The 23,091-nt window shown below is 38.0% G+C and overlaps 1 protein-coding gene across 1 annotated transcript; it reads left to right on the top strand.

Moving 5' to 3' along the window:
• Positions 1-4,282: 4,282 nt before the first annotated feature.
• On the top strand, positions 4,283-5,771 carry sf3b5 (splicing factor 3b, subunit 5). The gene is made up of 2 exons (XM_059359457.1): positions 4,283-4,407; positions 5,007-5,771. The coding sequence occupies exon 2, from the start codon at positions 5,035-5,037 to the stop codon at positions 5,293-5,295; it is 261 nt and encodes an 86-aa protein (XP_059215440.1). The 5' UTR covers positions 4,283-4,407; positions 5,007-5,034; the 3' UTR covers positions 5,296-5,771.
• The last annotated feature ends 17,320 nt before the right edge of the window (positions 5,772-23,091 follow it).

Below are 23,091 nucleotides of genomic sequence, written 5' to 3'. Positions count from 1 at the left end.
CCGGCTCTCATCATTTGACCAAGAGGAACATTGCGTTTTGCTGGTGTGGTTCCCAGCACATCAGAGGGATGAGAAGTGGATGCTGTACAAAGAATCTCAGGTGTGGAGGCTGAATTAAAGCCATGGAAGCCAGAAAAACAAACCAGTCGGTTGATCGAGCTAATGTACCAGTGAGAAAATGACCAGTGAGTCCTGTAAAGCTGTCGTCCACCTCATTACTTTGTCCACCAACGAAGCAGCCACCCAGCAAACAGCCAGCCGTTTGACAGCTGACCAATGAGCCACCTCAATTTATCCATCGAGTAACCAGCCATCGCTCTAACAACGCTACAGGGTGTAGTTTGTTTTTACTTCTTCTCTCTATCTACCTCTGACACCGGGGGTTTGAGAATGGGCTCCATCTTAGGCATTTGGTTTAAATCACCAGAAGTATCGCTGACTCCATTTTTTACTAGGCTATCACTCAGCAGGACTGTGGGGCACAAGAGCCATCCAGTCAAGCAATATTCCCATCCATCCACCTGATTGCGTTACACTTTTACTCCTGCTTTGCAGTTCTCAGGTCTGCTCACTAAAAGAGTGGCTATCAGAATTTGATTATTATCCCCCGGAGACTATCATTTTACCACAAATGTAGCTCAGCAAAAGTGAGATAAACCTATATCTATCTGTGTAAAAAAAAACTTGAGGAAAAAAACGTACACTGCATTGACTGTACGTCTGGTGCACATTCATGCACATACATGTAAACACACTGTTAGTGACTCAATGCATTACATACTAGTGTCTTTTTCTGCCAGAGCACCTTTCAGGCTGGAAAGTTACACACTTGAGTGCTTGGCTTAAGGGCTCTTCATAAAGGGCATTGTACAGAGTAGTTGTAATACCATAAGGACACACTCTTCACTACCTGCTTCACATTAACAACCCACTTTCTGCTGACCAAGTCTTTCAGTGGTGGATTTATATGTTCTGTCGGCTGTAAGTGAACCTGAACTGATGCATACACTGCTCTTATTTATAGGCTGAAAACAGATGCACAATTTATATTAGACTCATAAACAGCAGATAATGGGAAATTTATATTATTTCTTATTCTAATGATTAAATTATAGCACACACAGCCAATATAGTAGGTGGCACTATGGACCTTAAAGTTCCACCAATAAACACGAAGAAGAAGAAGGAGAAAAGGGGGGCTGACAAGAGATTCAAACATGTTGTTGCTGCTATGGATAGATATATTTTTTCACAATTTCAGTGGAAGACAACACACTATTGCAATGCATGTTCCACAGGTATAACCTGACGCTGTGAGGTAACAGAACCATCTGAGCAGCACTCATCGGAAACAGTTTGGAAAACGGCAGACACTTTTAAAAATGATCAGGCAATGTACAGTGAGTGGGTCATTGCTGCAAAAGTTACCCCAAAACGATGATGTTAAATGTTAAATTTATCAAACATCTTTCTGAAATAGCAGCAGTCTGCTCTTATGAAAAAAAAAGTAGAATCAGATGCAGGTATTTGACAAAGCTGTGTGATATTATATGTAGTGCTTGCTTGTTTTGATAACAATCTGGTATGCTGATGACCTGTAGATACAGCCCAGTTTTCTCCTTCATACCACACTGGACTGCTTTATTTACTATTCTATGCATAGAAATTGAATATGTTGCACTATACAAAAAACAAACAGGAATGCAAACCAATTAAGGCTCCTCTGGGCACTTTTGCTTTTCTCTCTTTCAGTCAACAATGACAATATACCATCTCCACCGGGGCTTTGACCTCACTCCCACTGCCTCCTGCCAGAATGTGCTATCAGAAATGTAATCTTCATCCCTGTAGATCTCCATGGTGCTGTGTGATAAATGGACCGTCCTCTCTTATCACTCTTATCCTTATACCCAGCAGTGAGTCATTCAGACATTTAATAGTCAGGAGCTGCGATCTAACGGAATAATGCTGCCTAGTTGTAAAGAAGATTCTATCTGTTGTTGTATTTCCACCTCAGTTTAGATGGATAGCATATCTTTCTGATTCAACATTTGTTAAATCACATATGAAGGCGGAGCTCAGTTATCTTAAAATCAGCGTGGATGCTTTTTTTATCACTAAACTTGTTACAGCAACTTGAATGTTTTACTTTACTTTGCTTTTATGCAGCTTCATTATAAAAAGCAACCGTTGTGGATTCTTCCTAGATTTCTAGTTATTTGTATTCATCGCAGGCTGGACACATAAAGATCAGAAACAATACCACCAACATCTAGGGACAATTAACCTCCTTCCCCACTGTAACATTATTTGGAAATGCTCAGGCAATTTCCTCCTTGTGTGTCTTGTGGGAACAGAAGCCAAAGTACATTTTCCATGAATATATTGCCACAATGAGAGCTAAAAAATAGCTGTAAACCGTTCTCCATGGCTCTAGTGGGAACGAAAGTAAAAGCAGCCATGTTTCTGTGGTTTTATATACCATATCTCTGTTGTTAAGGTAATCTTATCCGAGATTGAAATGCTGCTGTGGGAACAGCATAAGCTGCTGTACCACTTGTGGCATATCGTCGGCCACTTTTCAATCTCAGCATTACTGCTTTTCCAGTGCATGTTATCTGCTGAGGACAGCACTACCTCAGGTTATTTATATGATTATTTCATTTTCCTTCCTCCTGCTCTCTATCCACTGCTGTTTCTAATGAGAAACCATAGGAACAGGGAGGTGACTCAGCTCAATAAAAAGTTTCCCCATCAAGAGTCTCAGAAATATAAATATATATATATATATATATATATATATATATATATATATATATATATATATATAGTTATAGGGCTTTGGAGATGAACGCACTCTACGCAACTTGACATAATTAAACCACCAATAGTATTAAAATATAATACAAATTTACTTAAAACCTTAAAAAAGCTGTTTAGGCTCTTGGATAAAATGAAGCCACATCCTTCAATAAGAAAACAGTTTGTCAGAGATATTTATCAGTGGAAATGCCAAAACATTTTATCATTCCAGCCAGACAGTAAACATATGCGAGATCAAAGAGAGTCACCTCTGAGATAGCTTCTTCATAAAAGGTAAGAAATTACGTCCGGTGTGGCTCCAGGGATGATGATGCTGGTGTATACATACATTTATGCATTTGTATACATATAAATATAAATAAATATATGGGCAATACCAGTCAAGTTTGGATATACTTTCTCATTGAATGGTTTTTATTTATTTATTTTTATTATTATTTTCAACATTGTAGATTAATACTGAAGACATACTATGAAAGAACACACACACAGAATTATGTAGTAAAAAAAGAAAAAGTGTTAAACAAACCAGAATGTGTTTTAGATTTTAGATTTTTCACAGAATCCACCCCTTGCTTTAATGACAGCTTGCACACTTCTGGCATTCTCTCCGTCAGATTCATGAACTGTTCGCCTGGAATGGTTTTCAGTTAACAGGTGCGCCTTGTCAGGAGTTAATTTGTCGAATTGCTTGCCTTCTTAATGTGTTTGAGACCATCAAAGCAAAAGGTGGCTACTGTGAAGAATCTAAAATATAAAACATATTCTGGTTTGTTTGACACGTTTTTGTTTACTACATAATTCCATATATGTCCCATCATAGTTATGATTTTTATAATATCAATCTACAATGTTAAAAACAAAAAACAACAACAACAACAAAAAAAACATTTAATGCGATGGTGTGTCCAAACTTTTAACTGGTAGTGTACGTATGTGTGCTTGGTCAGCACTAAAATGTATTGTATGTATAAATGTGTGCAAATTAAAAACAACAGTTAGAAAAAACTAATAAAAGAAATTAGCTCAGCTTACCTGTATGTAATGGTCCAATCATGGTCCAATAGGGGGGTCAGATACTCGTTTCCCCCTTGTATTAAGATAAAAGTTTGTTACAAAAATAAAAATTACCAAGAATTTGACACATTTACCGACCAAGGTAACATATTGCACTTACATCTAGGGGGAAACGAACACTGTCATATAAACAGCAAAAATATAGCATTTTTTGTGTCAGTTTGAGGGAGAAAACAAATGAAACTGTACTGAACTTCTTCAAAATCTGTTATTTTGGGGTTAACTTTTTTCTTCTTCTGTGGTTTCCACCATTATCATTACTCTATCGCATATATTATGTTTAATTATTCAGCCTTGGACAGAGTGGTTAAGCGACACGTGCGATCTGAATTTGAGAAGAGGAGAAGAGGAACAAAAAGTTTCATCCGTAGTTTCTCTCCGGTTCATTTTGCAGCAGGACGCCACCGGAAGCCATCGATACATTGCATTACGACGAAGTGCTAACCGCAGTGCTAACGGAGCTAAACATTATACAGCCTCTACCTTCCCCTTTTTACAATTCATCGAGTAAGTATATTTTTACATTTGAGCGTTATATGATCACTAAGAAAAATATATTTTGCTCTAAAGTCAGTTCAAGTTTACGTTTAAGGAGACTTTTATTGGGCAGTTCGTTAACTTCACGTTACTGTTAGCCAGAAAGCCATTAAAAGCATCGTTAGCGTGCTAACTGCTTCTCTAACCGAGGGAAATATTTACTTATTTTTAGGGTTTTATTGAGCAAATAACTTCCACAAGTACAAAGAACACTAATGATTGCACTATAACTTAGCCACGTACGCTGTTTTCCCTTATATTAATCGCTATAAACGATATATTAATCGCTCATATGGCTAAAAGCGACGGAGATTTACCGTAAAACTTTCAAATCAAATCAAACTTTATTTATATAGCGCTTTTCATACATAACTTTACATTTACTATTAAATTAGGCATATAAGTGGCTCAAGTATAGAGAAAATAGTTCGTTTTAATGACTAAGCCAGACATGCAACTAGTCTTTTTTTAAACTAGATGGTTGTATAATCACTAGCATTGCTAAATGTTCAATCTGTTTGATTTTTCTATGAGTTTGTGTATAATATTACACCCTGATATTTGTCCAGAGCCCTTGAGACTCTCCTCTCAGCGAGAATGACCGACAGATACAACATCCACAGTCAGCTGGAGCATCTTCAGTCTAAGTACATCGGCACAGGACACGCAGACACCAGCAAGTGGGAATGGCTGGTCAACCAGCACAGAGACTCTTACTGCTCCTACATGGGACATTTTGACCTGCTCAACTACTTCTCTGTCGCTGAGAATGAGAGCAAAGCGAGAGTTCGCTTCAACCTGATGGAGAAGATGCTTCAGCCATGTGGACCGCCAGCAGACAAACCTGATGATGCCTAGATTAACTGGAGCGAGCAGTGGTTGTTTTTACAGGATTTTTGTAGGGTCTTTGCTGTTGATTTTGCTGGACATTCAACTTGTTTTTCAACTTAACATATTCAATGTTAAACTTTTCTAAATTGTCTTAGCATAAAATGAATCATGTATGACCCTGAACATTGAATTAATTGTCCAGTTACCCAACAGAAGATTTCTTGGACACAGATCTTTTCATTGTTTGACTCTGAACCACTGAAAAACAAGGTGTTTCTTGACCCCTACAGCTTTGCAGCTATGAGGAAAATAAGCAAAAAAGATGAAAGAAAGGAGAATAGGAAGGGTTTCAAGATCTGAAAATGTATCTGAGAAGATAATGGCAAACAAAGTTGTGTACTATTATCTGTCAAGTATTTGTATTAACTGATGGAGCTTTATTCCTCGTTAAAATTTTCTCTTTTGATTTGTTTTATTAAAATTAATTTGTTTACTGTTTAAAATGAAGTATTTTCTAATCACAAAGTCAGAATTTACACTGAGACTCCACACAAATAGGTAATACATTCAAGGTAAACCAGGAAACATTGACCTGGTACAGTGTTGGGGAACCACAAGCAAACAGTTTCACTGCTTTTTTGTTAAAATTCTTCCCTGCAATGCAATTGAAGGGAGGAGCACCATTCTTCAAATGGATATTCCTTCATTTGGTATTTTTATGACAATGGTGGCGCATCCACATCTTCCATAGGAGCTTAGGTAGATTGAAATCTTCATTGTAAAGGGAGTAGTATGCACATCATATATCATTGAGTCACCTCAAATCCTAGTGGAAGAATTTGTATTTTTCCCACTTGTTCTCATTATTAATTCAACATCTGTCTGTAAATTATATCAGTCCTATTAAGAGAACAAATTAGTGAAATTGTATGGTATGCATATGATGTATTGGATATATTATATATCACTTCAGTTTGATGTTGACAGAAGAGTTAAAAAGGGAAGAAAATTATAAATTAAATTTTAAATTGTCAAACATCGTTAAAATCCTGGCCATAACAAATAGGAGAAGGGACACAATGCCAAATAATGACTTACTGGAACAAAAAATATAAACTATGTTGCACATTGTGAGGTGTGGTAGTCTGGGATATGAACAGTTCATGTGGCTCTGTGGTAATATAGTGTCAGATGTTGTGGGGTGAAAAATGTAGCAAAAGGGGTTGCAGGTACTGTTGGGTCTTAATAGCCTGTGGAGCACTGGGCCCTGGTGCTCCATATCAGGCACCTTGAAAACAGCACAAGCAAACAGTTGACTAATGCAGCAAACATACACAAGCAGACAAAATATAGAGGAGCAGCAGCTTAACCTCTAGAGGCCCAAGCTGTTTTTTTTACATGCAATTTTTATTTCTCTTTGATATGATGGACTTTTAGAGAAAAATTATGTCCACATATGTGGATTCTTGTTCCGAATTTCCATAAAACACAATTAAGTCACCTTTGTGTAATAGAATGAAAAACTCTTTATTTCCAACTTGAACACAGAAGTTTTTTTTCCTGACTGATTTTGCATGTACACACACACACACACACACACACACACACACAGTAATAATGTCACTGTAGGAACATGTACACACCTTGAAAATCATTGCCATCACCTACAGTGGCTTGCAAAAGTATTCATACCCCTTGGATGTTTCACCCTTTTGTTGCTTTTACACATGAAATCATGGTCGATATAATTTGGCCTTTCTAAAAAGAATTTGCAAAAAAAACCTCTTTCATATCAAAGTGAAAACTGATTTTTACAAAATAGTATAAATGAATTAAAAATCTATAAGGTAAAATAAATGAGTGCATAATGACTTTAAATTTTTTTTTGTAGTCATCTCCTGACTTCCACTGTTCAATGATCTTTTCTCTGAGTTGATAGGAGTGTTCTTTTGTCTTCATGGTACTATTGTGGCAGGAATAGTGATGAACCAGGGACTGGACCTCCCAGACACATGTTTTTTATACTATAATCACTTGACACACATCAACTGTACTCAGGTGATCTCCATTACACTAACTGTGACTCTGCTGCATCAACTAGCTGGAACTCTGTTGAATTAGTTCAGTTACTTTAAAGGGTATGGATACTTATGCACTCATTTATTTTACCTTATAGATTTTTAATTAATTGACATTATTTTGTAAAAATCTTTTTTCACTTTGATATTAAAGAGGGTTTTTTTGCAAATTCTTTTTAAAAAGGCCAAATTATATCGACCATGATTTAATGTGTAAAAGCAACAAAAGGGTGAAAATTCCAAGGGGCATGAATACTTTTGCAAGGCACTGTATGTGTAAAAGATTAGGTTAGGTTTGCAAGCACAAGAACACTTTGCAGGTCGCACAACGCACTCGGGTTCTTCCATTGCAGCCTGGTTGTCTGCAGCGCATCGCATTCTTCAGGCCAATCATCTCTGGGAAGTGGGCATTAGCCCTCCTGCGGACTGAGACATGGGGCAACTCTGTCACATCACATTTTACCCCTTGATTTGAATCTTCTTCCTCTGATTGTTCCGATAGGTCAGAATCTGCACCGTGATGCTGGGCCAAGAGGATCTTTGCCACTTCCATACGTAACTGAAGGAACTGGATGGGATCTTGAATTTGGTCCAGCACATATTGCATGGTCTATGCGATAGAGTAGCTAGCTGTTGGCTAAAGCCAGATCCGTGAAGTGCATTAGCATCCGCATCGTCCACTTCTTAGTACAGGTGCTCATGCGATCGTAACTGATCATTCTATCCATCAAGTCAACTCCACCCATCTTGATGTGTACTCACGGACAATGCTTGGTCGCGAAACATATTGTTTCAACTTCTTGTCCCAGCGCTGGCAGGTGTCTTCAGGCTGCATACCATGAACAACAGACATCAACATTACTGGTTTGTTGTCGTACCACTTCATCACACAACTTTCCATCTGCAGCGGACACTTCTGATGAGATACCTCTTCTTGCGTTTTTCATGGCTTTGTCATTGGGTAACTTGTGGTCAGCTCCAGCGAGTCGGTTCTTCATTATTGTACCAGTTATGTACAGCTCCTTCTCCATCATTCGTTGCGCACCTTTGATGGTGGTGAAGAACCGGTCACAATACACTTTTGCAGATATTGTCTGTACGGACAGGCTCCTGTGAAAGGTATCATCTGTTCATCAATAGATGCGCAATCAGGTCGATTCAGAGACTTGCAGCCTCTCAGAATAGATCCAGAAAAGGCCTCACCTTCCAGAGTTTCATCCTCAGGTCTTCAGGCACATCGTCATCAATTACCACTTTTATTGCTCCCCTCAGTTTGAAGAATCTGGCACACTTGAATTTGTCAGTGATGGCAGTGATTTTCAAGGCTTTGGACCAATACATCCTAATGGTTGGGTATCGGATGCAGGAAAATACAGGCACCAAAAAGTGGTAAACCTCATCGACTGACATGTTGAGTGGGTCCCCACTCTTAGACAGTGACATAACATTAGAACATTCTGAAATCATTGTCATCAGGTCTCTATCTATGTACTGTTCAATATAGTCTAGTGGGGTTCAGCCATGTCTGTCTAGATCAGTTTCATCCTGATGCTGATACTCTGCGAGGTTTGGCATCAATGGAGTAGCCTTCCAGTGTATTCCACGTCCTGCACAACCAGAATCGGAATAAAGATTTACCCTCAAGGCGTGCCAAAATAATAACAATGACCTTGTTTGGACTCTCCCTTTTTCTTTTTTTTGGTTTGGCCTGGTCCTGGTGTTGGCTCCTCAGAGTCATCTTCTGAGTTATCAGTATCAATTGTTTCAGTTCGACGTCGACGTCTGGGAGTGCAGGATGAACCTGTCCCTGTACTCTCTGTCCCTGTCAATGAACCTGTCAACAATTGATGTAAATAAGCATTTTGCCTCCAATCCTTCACATAGCCCTGAGGCCCTAACTACATAACATAAAAAAAATGTACTGGGTCTTGGCTAACCATTATCTGCACCATGGAGACGTTTACGTCCTCTGCTGTGCTAAGTGGGCTCAGGAATGGGGTCCTCATCATCACTACTGTCACCCTCATCCTCACTGCTGCTTTGCTCCTGTGGTTGGTAATTTTCATCCAGGGTGGGATCATCGTTAGTCAAAATCTGAGTTGTCTCCATCAATTAACCCAAGTAGCTCCAAAGCTTGTTGCACAGAAAAACGCTCTGAAAATAAAAACATGACAAAATCAAATACAATATGCAATATACATACAGTTATGCATTATTTATTTGTAAATTATTTCAATGGTACTGTACAACAGGGCTGCCAAGTTTCAGAAAACGACAAGAGTGAGACACCATGATGCCTTTGGCCTTTTAACATCGATTTATTCCTTAAGACTGATGTCCTCACCTACATGCCAGCGGCCGGGGGCGAGTCTAGGGTCAGAGCTTTAGGGGTGCTGAGCACCCATTGAGCCCCGCTGCCACCACACACCCTCAATCAACAGTCATTAGAATTGATTAGATTGAACTTTATTGTCACTGAACAAAGTAACAGCTACTTGGACAACAAAATGCAAAATATAGGCCATCCTTCTCTCTTTCCCTTGGCACTTTTTTGGTCATTTTGTGTCTTTTTTAGTTATTTTGTGTCTTTTTTTTGGTCATTTTGTGTCCTTTTTAGTTATTTTGTGTCTTTTTTAAGTGATTTAGGTTTTTTTTCTGTCATTTTTTTAGTTATTTTGTGTCTTTTTCTGTAATTTTGTGTCTTTTTGTCATTTTGTGTCTTTTTTAAGTAATTTAGGTTTTTTTTGGTAATTTTGTGTCTTTTTCTGTAATTTTGTGTCTTTTTGTCATTTTGTGTCTTTTTTAAGTAATTTAGGTTTTTTTTGGTCATTTTGTGTCTTTTTTTGGTCATTTTGTGTCTTTTTTAGGTAATTTTGTGTCTTCTTTAGGTAATTTTGTGTCTTTTTTAGTAATTTTGTGTCTTTTTTTCTGTCATTTTGTGTCTTTTTAGTTATTTTGTGTCTTTTTTGTTCATTCTGTGTCTTTTTTGGTAATGTTGTGTCTTTTTTCTGTCATTTTGTGTCTTTTTTAAGTAATTTAGTTTTTTTTCTGTCATTTTGTGTGATTTTCTTTCGTTATTTTATGTCTTTTTGGTCATTTTGTGTCCTTTTTAGTTATTTTGTGTCTTTTTTCTGTCATTTTGTGTCTTTTTTAAGTAATTTAGTTTTTTTTTGTCATTTTGTGTCCTTTTTAGTTATTTTGTGTCTTTTTTTGGTCATTTTGTGTCCTTTTTTAGTTATTTTGTGTCTTTTTTTGGTCATTTTGTGTCTTTTTTTCTGTCATTTTGTTTCTTTTTTCAAAAGTAATTAAGGACATTTTGTGTGATTTTTTTTAGTTATTTTGTCTTTTTTTTGGATCTCGGATGTCTGGTCACTTATAGCATATACGAATATTCAATTACTGTTAAGCCAACTATGAATAATAAAACATGCCAAAACATGTGTCCTTTATCATAGCTACAAGTATGACAAAAAAACGCATGAAAATCAGTAGTATTCAGTGAGGTAAGATTAATTAAATGCGCTGACAGTTATATGCTCCTGTCAAACTAATTACACTGAGTGGAGCGGATCACCACTCCAAGATGTCGGCCGAATTTCTCGCATCACAGCAGCCGATGCTGCGTCTATGGGCGTGTCTGCTCCACCTTCCGCCATGTTTGCCAAAAGAGAGAGAGAGCGAGAGCGCGAAAGAGAGAGAGAGAGCGAGCCAGAGCGCGAAAGAGAGAGATTTAATATGAAATATATTTAATGTAAAATATGTAATATATTTGTGTTAATATTTAATGTATTGTATTAATTGTATTGTAATTGAATTGCATGTCTGTATGTATGTTCTGCTTTTGGCAACAAAGGTTGATACCATTCATGCCAATAAAGCTAATTTGGTTCCATTTGTACACTGTCAGAGTTAAGGATAGACCTTGGAATTTAGAATTTTGAGAAACACTGCTTTAGAGGGGTCTAAATTGATATTCACAAGTCTGTAACTCTGACATACACACACACATTGAGACTAACGTTAGAGTCTCTTTTTCAAGTGTGAACTGGTCAAGAGAAGAGGCAAATAAATGTTACACAGCTCTGCAACAAATACAGGACAGTGATAGACTTATAGCAGCCTTAAAACAGTACATATTAACTAGAAAATTTCCTCTGGGGGAAATTTTGAAAGGGCCACGGGGGCTACTGCCGGTGTGTGTACACTATGATGAGATTCTTCAGAGATTTCAAACAATTAATACTAGTAATGTTATGATACTATTCCTCTTCAAGTATTTATTTATACAGCAACCTATGACCTTTAACCTCAAAATGTGTGTGTGTGAAACATTTGTATCTGGAGGAGTGTGCGCGCTTACGCGCGCATATGTGTGTGTGTGTGTGTGTGTGTGTGTGTGTGCGTGTATCTTTAACTGTTATTACATTAAATGACCAGTGTGTGTGTGCGTGCGTGTATCTTTAACTGATATTACATTAAATGACCAGTGTGTGTGTGCATGCGTGTATCTTTAACTGATATTACATTAAATGACCAGTGTGTGTGTGTGCGTGCGTGTATCTTTAACTGATATTACATTAAATGACCAGTGTGTGTGTGCGTGCGTGTATCTTTAACTGTTATTACATTAAATGACCAGTGTGTGTGTGTGTGTGCGTGTATCTTTAACTGTTATTACATTAAATGACCAGTGTGTGTGTGTGTGCGTGTATCTTTAACTGTTATTACATTAAATGACCAGTGTGTGTGTGTGTGTGTGCGTGTATCTTTAACTGATATTACATTAAATGACCAGTGTGTGTGTGTGTGCGTGCGTGTATCTTTAACTGATATTACATTAAATGACCAGTGTGTGTGTGCGTGCGTGTATCTTTAACTGTTATTACATTAAATGACCAGTGTGTGTGTGCGTGCATGTATCTTTAACTGTTATTACATTAAATGACCAGTGTGTGTGTGCGTGCGTGTATCTTTAACTGTTATTACATTAAATGACCAGTGTGTGTGTGTGTGTGCGTGTGTGTATCTGTAACTGTTATTACATTAAATGACCAGTGTGTGTGTGTGTGTGTGCGTGCGTGTATCTGTAACTGTAATCACATCAAAACATCAAAGCGTTGGGGTCGACCAATCAGAGCAGAGCAATCAACGGAATTAACAGCTGTGGAATCTTATGGCAGAGTGAAAGCAGCCAGAGGTGGGCAGAGTGAAATTTCTGGCCTCGAACAGAAAGCATTTTTGGCAAAACCATAATACCTATCATTGATCCGACTTCACTTTGAGCGTCCTGAGTTCTTCCTGAACCTCTACATATGTTTTTTTTTAAGAAAAATTTAAAAATAGATTTGTTAGAGCGATCTAAAAAAACAGTTAAACCTCACTTTTTCCAAAATCTTCCTGCGTTTTTTATATGGGACCCAATGAGGCTGTTGGTGGTTTTGGTGGCGCATCTTTGCGTCGTACGCCCAAATTATAACTCTGACAGCTTTACCAGAGGATTGTGAGTGAGAAGACTAATTTTCCTACATTTCTATGTATAAATTATTTCTGTAGAGTGGAATTTGCGGCCTGGAGCGCAGTTTTCAAATTTATTTTTTGACAGTTTTACCTCTCCCTCTACACTCTGAGCGATGACATCACACACTCTGACACGAACATTCCGTGCAATACACACCCATTATAATCTCAGAATTTCTCCAAAAATGATCATGGTCATTGAACAGGGATTGATAAAAAACTATATGACCTATCGAAACGCAAAGTAATACACCAATACACAAGACTTGTGTCTACTGTTTAAAGTTTAAATGGAGTCTCTAGGTGAAATTATGCCGGAGAAGTAGACGTCTGAAAATCTTCAATTAATGTTCTTTTTTGCTCATTTTCTTTCGGCCGTCCCATTCATTTCAATGCAAAATTTTGGGCAGTTTTTCGCGACTTACGTTGCGAAAAATTCATATTCCGTAGAGAAAAGTAATAGCACACCGATCCCGATCAAACCGCACATTTTGATATATAATTTGTCCTGCAACTCTTTGAGTTGCAGGACTAGTAGCGGGACGAAATTGCGTCCGGAAGAGGAATAAGAAGAAATCCACAGAAGAAATCCACAGTATAACAGCAGTGCTCGGTGCGATTGCCCCGAGGCCCTAACTAGGAAACTCAAGGAGAAACAGTGAATCAACTGTCAACAAAATTGAGTAGTTAATTACCATCTGTCTTCTAGCAACGTCGAGTGGGTTTTAAATGTCGGCGTTATTGTGTGCGAAAGAAAGTTAGAGACGCCAAGACACGCCTTACGTTGCTTCTGATTGGTTAATATTGCGTGGTGCCTTCCACGGTTGGTTACATTTAGGCACAAAGGACTGATGGATTGGTCTGGGATTGGTTATCTCGGTCAGTCAATCAGAGTTACTCGAGATACGGCAAGCCGCGAGGACGAAAGTTTATTATCATGAAAAAAAGAAATACAGAGTATTGAATGGGGAAATATAAGCGTGAGAAATGGCAAGTGTGGCGTGTGGTGTGAGAATGGCTTAAATTGCGTGACTGTCACACTCAAAGCGTGACACTTGGCAGCTCTGCTGTACAATGTAGCTGGTTCAGCTTTTAGCTGTAACAGAGTTAGCTGCAAGCTAGTTTAGTTTACTAGCATATTACATTTTACTGTCATTTTTAACCCAACTAATCTATGTATGTATATATGTATTTAGTGATTGAATTGTTATTTATTACATTTAGACAATGAACAGCTTTTTAGCTGCACCAGAGATACTCATTTTCTCATTTTACATGTGTGGATGTTTACTAGCATAATTAGCTGTTTCGAGGAGCGTCAGTCCATGAGTACACATTCGTGTACTTCATGTTTTGCGACATGCTAAGTTCTTATCTTTACACTTTTTTAAAAAAAAGTTGCTTTTCATGACAAATGTCCAACACTTCCATACATATCTTAATAACAATAAGCCATAAAATAAGACAGGAATTCTTACTTGGTCGATGTTTGTGTATGGAGTGGCCACTTGAATCTTCCCTTGTGTTTGCCGCCATGTGGAATTTTTACCGTAGCATGTTAGACTCTTCTGACACCACCAGATGGCACTGCTGAATTGGGGGTGTTATGGACACGTATGTGGGGTACGTGTCCATAACACCCCCAATTCAGCAGTGAACATGATTGTGGACATAAGAGCTAAAAAGTGCTGTCCACGCATGTGACCACTAAGCCTTAAGAGGAAAAAATGGGATCTAAGGTACAATGGGGAAGAAAGAAAAGTTTAGTCACCCTTACCAATAAGGATAAAAGTGATGTATCAAATATTCACAGTACACATGTCCTTTATATGTACAATGATCGGATAAATTGAAAGACAAAAAAAACCCCTTAAAAGTCTCAACATCTGTAGGGAACAAATAGCCTACTTGAAGTTCAATAGTAGTGGGATTCATGCAAGTATATAGAGTTCCCTTTTTGCATTGACATTTATATTTTACAGCAAACTTTTATTTTTTTATTTTTATTATTTTACAAGAACTAAGTTAAGAAAATGTCAGCTGCGGGCTACAACATTAACTACTCCAAAACAGGCATAAAGCTGCATCTGCTGCATATACTGCACAGTGGTATGTTACATTGGTGAGTGTAGTTTGTTTGGCCTTGCAGATTCAGCAAACTGTCCTCCTACACACTCACGCACATATACACCACATTCAGGCACGCACACTCACATTTATATCCAATCATCCACCCACACATTTGAGTGCACTTAGATCAGTTGTGCATGACATAAGCACACATCCTGACATGCTGTGTCTCATTATGTCTGACTATGGAGTAAATGAATACATTACAACATGTTATGTACAGTTTTTAATCATATAGAGTAACAGTATCATTAAGCCTTAAGGGGTGGTGGCTGTGTCTCATATATGATGTTAAGGGTTGCTACAAATTGCTAGGTTGGGTATTTCTCATTTACATATCTGAAAAACAAGTAATGGCAATTAGGCTCCAATGTGCAAACTGACTTATTAAACAGTGGCATCAGTTTAGAAACAGCCATTAAAACACAGCTCATAGCAGAGGTTTTACAGTGTTGAATTTAAATCAGTGCCTTTGATCAGGAGTGTCAGTTAAATATGCTGGCAGTCATAGGTAAGTGTTTTTATGATGTAAATGGCCTCAGGGTGGTCGAAGTAGAATAGATGTTTGAAGGTGCAGTTGGTACAAGGCTCTCGTTTGAAGTGGGCTGCAGTCAAAATGAGATGTGTGGCGAGAAAAGAGCAGCAGGCGCTGAGGAGTCACGTGCCGACTTCAGGTGATGTATCAAAGCATTCTGCCAGGCAAATTCACACAAATACAGACTCTCGGTGGGAGAGTATGCTTTGCATGACTCATTGTTGGATTGAGAGACGAGTCAGTGGGTGCCAAGGATGTTCTTGTGTTGCGCATCACGTCTGGGTCTGTGTGTGTGTTGGAGGGTTACTTAGTGGGGTAAGTCCTTGCCATCTGTCCTCACTGTGAGAGTCGTGAAGACGGCGCTGCCAAGTCAGGCGTGAAAGCAGCGTGAGGTCTGTCGGTGTGCCGTCACACTCAAACATAAAACACTCATAGGGACTGCTTGACTTTGTTCCCCCGGAGACATGAGGACATAAATAGACGTCTGTTCCTCAGTTTCCAGGTACATTAGTGGAGATGGACTCTCCCTTTTAGAGTAAATAACCCTTGCAGACAGGCATACATTGATTATAGGCTCAAATACAGCTTTAACACCCACTTTGTGGGTGAAGTACTCTGAGAGAGACCTCTGTTGCACAGCTTTTCTTTAATTATTAATTATAATATTGTTCTTATTCTTCTTATTTCTGAGAAAACCACCTGAAGGTTGAAGAAATTATTGAATAGGCTGATCAACAGGACATTAATCTCCCACACCGGCAATTTTCACCTCAGGCTGCCTTTGAATTTCAATGTGATGTTTTCAGGCTTCCCATAGAGCTTGGATTATGAATAAGGTGCTTGAAACTGCTTGAAATGTGGGTCATATAGCAGAGGTGAGGGTCATATCTTAATTAGATCAAGGAAGTGAAGGGTCACACAATGGTGAATTATGTTCAACCACATGAATATGGAAGACATAGCAGATTATTTTCTGTGTGAGATGATTTTACTTGTGTAGCTAATCAAGCTCTTGCAGTGCAAATCTGCATCACTGAAATAAGAAAAATATTATATTATTTACTTTTTTAAAACTTGTTGTGAGAATAAGATATAACTGAAATCTTTATATATTTATACTCTCTTTGCAAGACCATCAAATTGTGGCGTCATGTCAATTGACAGCACAGATGACAGATGTTCACCCATCAGTCAGTGATGTATCTGTCGGTGTGGCAGGTTGGCACTTCCAGGGTAGCCAGGCTTTAAGTCCAGTCTAATAATAGACAGCAGCCTATGTTGGATGGGGTTAAAAAGCAGTACAGACTCATTGTCATTTGCCTTAAGATTCATTCACATAATGTTGCATTTTATTGATGGGGGGAGGTTGTTTTTTTCCTTTTAGTCCACCATGTGACAGATTGAGATGGTTAAAGGGACGGTTCTGGCCCAGGGGCTGTATGTTGCTTATGTGTGCTATATAGGATGTCTAGTCTTCTTACAAACACCATCTTTGATGGAGAAGTACAATCATCACAATACTTATTATACTGTAATAATATAACTTACAATATCTGTAAGGTGCTAGAAAAGCAATAAGGTCATTACAAGGTTTTTTATTCTATATGGTGAGAAAGATTCTTCCGTATGTGAAATATGTCTTTTCAGTTTTGAAGTGTTTTCATTCTGCAAAGGGAGAAAGCAGTGAAACAGTTTGTCCAGGCTTCTTTATACCTTCTGGAGACCTTCACAAAGACTATAAATATTGCACACACACACACACACACACACACACACACACACACACAATAAAGACAGCACAGGGGCATAAAAAGTTTTGCACCCTCACAATAGACCTCTATCTGCAGTAAAAACTGTTTTGACTGTTTTGCTGCTGAATGATCACATATAAAATGAGACAAATAAAGATTCTGAATACTCAGCAGGCCCTCTGGCTGACAGATGGACTCTAATATTTCTCGAATAAAATATTTGTTTTCTCCAAGTGTATACTAAAAATATTTTATACTTTTAATACCACACTGGTTTTGAAGGTGTTCCACAAAAACAAAACAAATAAATGAAATTAAAAATATAGCACAGGCTGCTGCTTTCCATCTCAGATAATTATTTTAGACATAAAGGTGGCCTATTTTCTCTGGCTTTCTATGTACATTTATTTAGTAATGATTTTACATGGTATTATAATAATGAGTTGCAACTTTATAATAGCCATCAAAATAATATTTATAGACGATTAAAAAATCAATTGGCAAATACTTACTATAGTTTATAAAATGTTATATTGTGTGCAATAATAAACTTTTAAATAACAAACAATAGCATAACTTGTTAACAGTAAAATAACTGATAACTAAACAGTCAGTTTCCCATTTATAAACATATTTTTGCCCAAAGACCAGTGGAGGAATGTAACTAGGTACATTTAATAAAGTACTGTACTTAAATACAACTTTTGAGATACTTGTACTTAACTTCAGTATTTCCACGTGTTACTTTATACTCTACTTCATTACATTTTAGGGGCAATTATTTATATTTTTATTGTACTTTTTTATTCCACTACATTTAACTGCCAGCTGAAGTTACTTTTCAGGTTGTTAGAAAAATAGCTTGAGGAAACCTTGAAACTTGAATAATCTAACACCAACCGAAAATCCTCACCTATTTTCTCTGCGCAGATCGTTGATGGGGAAAGGATGAGCAGGAGGACGTCCAAGTTCTCAATTTAACATAATTTTATTACACATCAAGAAATGTGCAATATCTACAGAGATCTTCGGGGTCCACTCTACACTTCCCTGATACACACAGACGGGTTTCAGTTCGTGAAGTCTGAACCTCGTCTCTTTCCCTCAGACCCATTAAATACTAACAATGTTTACTAATCATGAAAGTAGATTTCTTCCAGGAAGTTCCGTCTTCTTGATCCGCCGATTCGTCAGTTTTAATCAATACAGGGACACGTCATGTCACCGGGCAATAATCTTCTGGCCGGCACATCAAGTTCCGACCTGGCCTCTTCTCCAGAACATTCAACAAAACCTCCTGCCTTATGTCTCACAGATATAATTTGGAGCCACTTATTTTTCACTGTCTTACATGTTTTCTAAAGTCTAAAAAATATGAACCATACAATATATTCTTTGTGATTATAGAATCTTAATCAGTTTAAGCAAATGGAATATATGTAATCAAAGTAATCACAGTTTCTAAACCAACATTAACACACAAACATAATCATTGTATCAAAATCATATTGCCTGATTAATATATAAATGCATAGAGAGATAGACAGTACACCCAAGGTTTAGTGAATTACGCATGCATAGTGACCTTTGATAGTGACCTGCGTCATGCACAGAGACAGACAACAGAGACAGACAACAGACAAGAGAGAATAATCAAATTATTCTAACAAGATCAAGATTTAACATAAATAATAAGATCAATTTAAAATGATTACACATGTTGGTAAAGTAAACCACAAAACAGTATATTAAGTAGCTAAAATTAGCCATACCTGGACAACAGTATAATGCTTCTTACATAAATGCATCAAAAATAATCCAATAATATATTTGAATTTAGAGTTATTTTAGTTTTGATACTTTAAATAAATGTTGATGCTGGTGGAGTCATTCAACAGTTAGTACTTTTACTTAAGTAAGGGATCTGAATACTTCTTCCACCATTGCCAAAGACTATATTTTCTATGATATGGAAAAACGCTGCTCTTCTTCTGATTGGTCTAAAGTCTTCTACCACTCATGAGAGCCGACACCTCACAGGCCGACACCCACTGAGTCGATCTGATCTCTGATGGCAGCTCGTTATCACCTCACCTGGGTGGCCGCTCAGGACCCTGCTGTGTCTTGTTAATTGAGGCAATACATCTACTCCTTCACATGACACTTTAAAAGCTATAGGACTGGAAACTGCATTGTCGTGGTGTCATGCATGTTTGCATGTTTAAATGGTGCCTGACACGGTGAATGACACCTTTTAATAACCACTTGGCCTCGCTGTGTTCATGCTGATGTAAGTGACTCCCCTCCAAGCAAAGGCAAACGTTGAAAAGTTCCAGGAAGCCCTCGTCAAATATGAATTCTCCCACAATCCAATTATCTTTCCCCACCTCTGCCTCCCACCTCTTCTATCTATCTACCTGCCTGAGTCCTCCTTCTCCGTTGTTCATCTCCACTAACCTCTTGTCTTCTTTACTGCTTACACCCCCTCCTGCAAATCTCATCACTTCCTTCGCTTTGTGTGCCCTCTTTTTGTCTCCATTTCTACTGCTCAGATTGTCTTTCTAGTGGAGTGGAAACATCCAAGATAAAACACACAAGTAATGAGTCCTCTGTGAGGGAAAAACAAATGGATATTTTTCTGTGAAGAGTGCGTGTCTGGCATCATTTTTCTCTGACTAAGCTCAAGCAGAAATGAAGGTTGAATTTAATAAAATACTTAATGTGGTAGTTTGAGAAGCAGCTTTGTGCAGTGAAAAATTGACAAAGAACTGGATTTTAAACACATCATGAGTCCTTGTGAAATAAACGTTGTCATCCTCACTTCTTGCCCAACAATGACCTTTTAATGACATTTCTGAGCAGAGAAAATTAAAAGCTGACTTGCCTTTTTCTTCCCTGCATTGTTAAGCTCTTATAACCTTTTACTTATTAAGAGTGCTTAAGAGTGCTAGTCATTTGACAAGAGGAATGACTGTACTATTCTTAGTAAGACGTGATTGAATAAACTTTTTAATAATCACACTTTTTGTGACCTTGCAGGGTATTACACTGATGATTAATATCAACCCTCTTCCAGTTGAGAAGCAGACCTGCATTTACAGCCGATGAAACAGCCAGGCAGTGTGCCAGGGACAAAACTGCCCTCCCATCTTGCCTGAGAAACTTCATTATCATGGAAAGTGTGTGTGTGTGTGTGTGTGTGTGTGTGTGTGTGTGTGTGTGTGTGTGTGAGAGAGAGAGAGAGAGAGAGAGAAAGAGTTTTACAGCTAGTGTGACTCTGGGGGATAAAAAGTAGAAACTTTCTGGAGAAGACTGGTTGTGTAAGAGTTTAAAAAAAGGTTAAAGCTTAACTTCAAGTTCGGGAAAAAATATAACCAAGTTAAATTTTAGAGTTAAGATAAAGGTGAGGATCTACAGGGTGAGCATGGTCATGTAAGAAAGAGAGAGAGAGAGAGAGAGTGTATGTGAGTGTGTGTGTGTATGTGTGAGACAGCAGGAGGTTTATGATCACCGTGGTCCAGGAGGGCATCTCTCAGATAGATGCAGCAGCTGCTACAGTTATCTCACTGTCCTGTTTTGCCCTATAAAAAACGATAATCACCACTGTCAGAGTAACATATATATATCGAGCAAGGAAGCTGTGAGGACAAGTAGGGGCACATTACAAGAAAATCAAAAACTCTAATTCACACCTATTCTGTCACTGGGGTCAAGCTGCAGCACATATGTTGCGTAAAATCAATTCCAAAGCGAGCAGGTTATCAGAGAAGGTCTTTAAAGTTGAAGCCTCACTGGTGATTCACATCCTCCACTGTCTCTCATTTCCTACCATCTCCATCTCCATGTCATCATCTCTTTCCATCTCCAGCCTCTCCTTGTCCTCCTCTTTAGGACTCCATTAATGCCCTTTACTCTGGATGAGGCAGAACAGATACAGCTGCTACTTTGATATTTTAATGGTCGTTCACATAGAGATCCGCCCATATAAACCGAACACACACTGGCTCAAAGCTTCAGAGATGTTTGTAACATTATGCATTAAAATGCCATGCACTCCACAAAATCTGTTCGGTAAAATGTAGTTTTAATGGCACTACAGAGTGAAACAGCTCAGTTCTCCTTCTTGTTTGTCACATTGTTTTGCAAATTAGGGGCTGAAGATGCATCTGAATATTCACTCCCTGGTTGGAAAGCAGCTATTACTGATACTGGAATTGTCTTATTTTGCATGTCAGGCTAACTGATGTGTATTACAACTTACAAAGGATTATCTTATTAGAGTTCTTTACACATGGTTTCATTTGTAGGCGATGAAGCCACACGTGTGGAAAGGGGGGAGAAGCATGAGCAGATTACCAAATGAATTATTGCTGATGCTCTTGTTTTCATTTTAGTTGAACGTGTTATTGGATACATTACTCAAAAACACAGTAAAGCAAGTCTACAATCCTGTTTCTGTGAGGCTGTACCTAGACGCACCAGGGCTGGTTTAGCAGGTTTAAAATCAGTTTCATCGCTTTTCCAAACCATTTATAAACTTATTACAAGGTTTAGATATAAAAAAAAAATCTAAAATGACATTACCATTCAAAGTCATTGTACCCCTAGTTTACACCAGTGTGAAGAATGATATGTGAAGGACACTAGCACACGTTGCATTATTGTTAGATCAGCACTAAAACACTCCACATATCTCTCTGATCTGTCAATCAAACTGTAACCACACCCCAAAGTATACCCTGCGTTTCCATAATTTACAAAACAAACATCATGCTGTAATGAAGACGACTTGTAACTAGAGATTGAAACCATTAATATTGTTTTCTATACAATCTGACTTCCTTTTTGCAACCAGTGTAGTTGCCCCCTACTGGCCATTAGAAAGAATGCAGCTTTAAAGCACTCCTGCATTCACTTTTCAGACCCAGAGGTTATATCCACATTTTATAAACAGTGAATAGAAGAACATAAGTGCGTGTCCCAAATTTTCACTCAAAACCAACCACAAATGCAGACATCTTGATGGCATTAGAGGAAAGTTTAGAGGATTCATCCTCTGGGCACAATAATCGTCTATACAAGACGTTCATTCAAAAGTTGTTGGGATACTTCAGCCAGGACCAAAGTGTTGGAGCAAACCTCTAGCATGGCTAATATCGTTTGTCCTTTCATAACCCAAGAAAGTGAGAGCCAAAGAGCACAGGAAAGGTTCAATGCAGATTTCTTAGAGTAATTACACCATAATACTCAACTATTATTCTAATTCTGGGCACAGTGAGGGTGATGACAAAAGCTGGCTTTCTTCATAAAAATTTTTTTTATTGGCACTAATTGCTACACTTTTCAGATAGGCTGTAAATTTCTTTCCCAGCTGTCTTACTGGGGGGGGGTTCTTTATTATTTAAGGACATCTGCAAGGGAAGATGTAATATATTTAAAAATAAAACCCTACTGAGACTAAGTGTCTCTCCATTTCATGTCTTTGAATAGTGAATTAAGAGAGGTGGCCTTAAAGGTCCAGCTCTCATGAGTGCAGCCAGCAATCTAATGATAGAATAGTGAAATGGGGAATTAATGAAATTTCACTTTTTGCTACATGCTTGTTGGGCAATTTCAAATGTATTATCTGGATCTTTAAAAGAAAATGCTACAGTCTTGTCTTGCTGTTTACATCTACATTACTTACATTGCATTTTTATTTGTGCATTCCTGTCCAATATGCTCATGTTTGTGCTTAATAACTTCAGTTTTACATTAATAGTGACCATTCAAGAAGAAAAAAAACAGGGTGACAAAACAGATGGTTTTCCAT

The sequence above is a fragment of the Centropristis striata genome, chromosome 20, assembly GCF_030273125.1.
Source record: "Centropristis striata isolate RG_2023a ecotype Rhode Island chromosome 20, C.striata_1.0, whole genome shotgun sequence".
In the NCBI taxonomy this organism is placed as follows: Eukaryota; Metazoa; Chordata; class Actinopteri; order Perciformes; family Serranidae; genus Centropristis; species Centropristis striata.
Note: the sequence above shows the minus strand (reverse complement) of the source record. Positions and strands in the feature narration are given on the sequence as shown.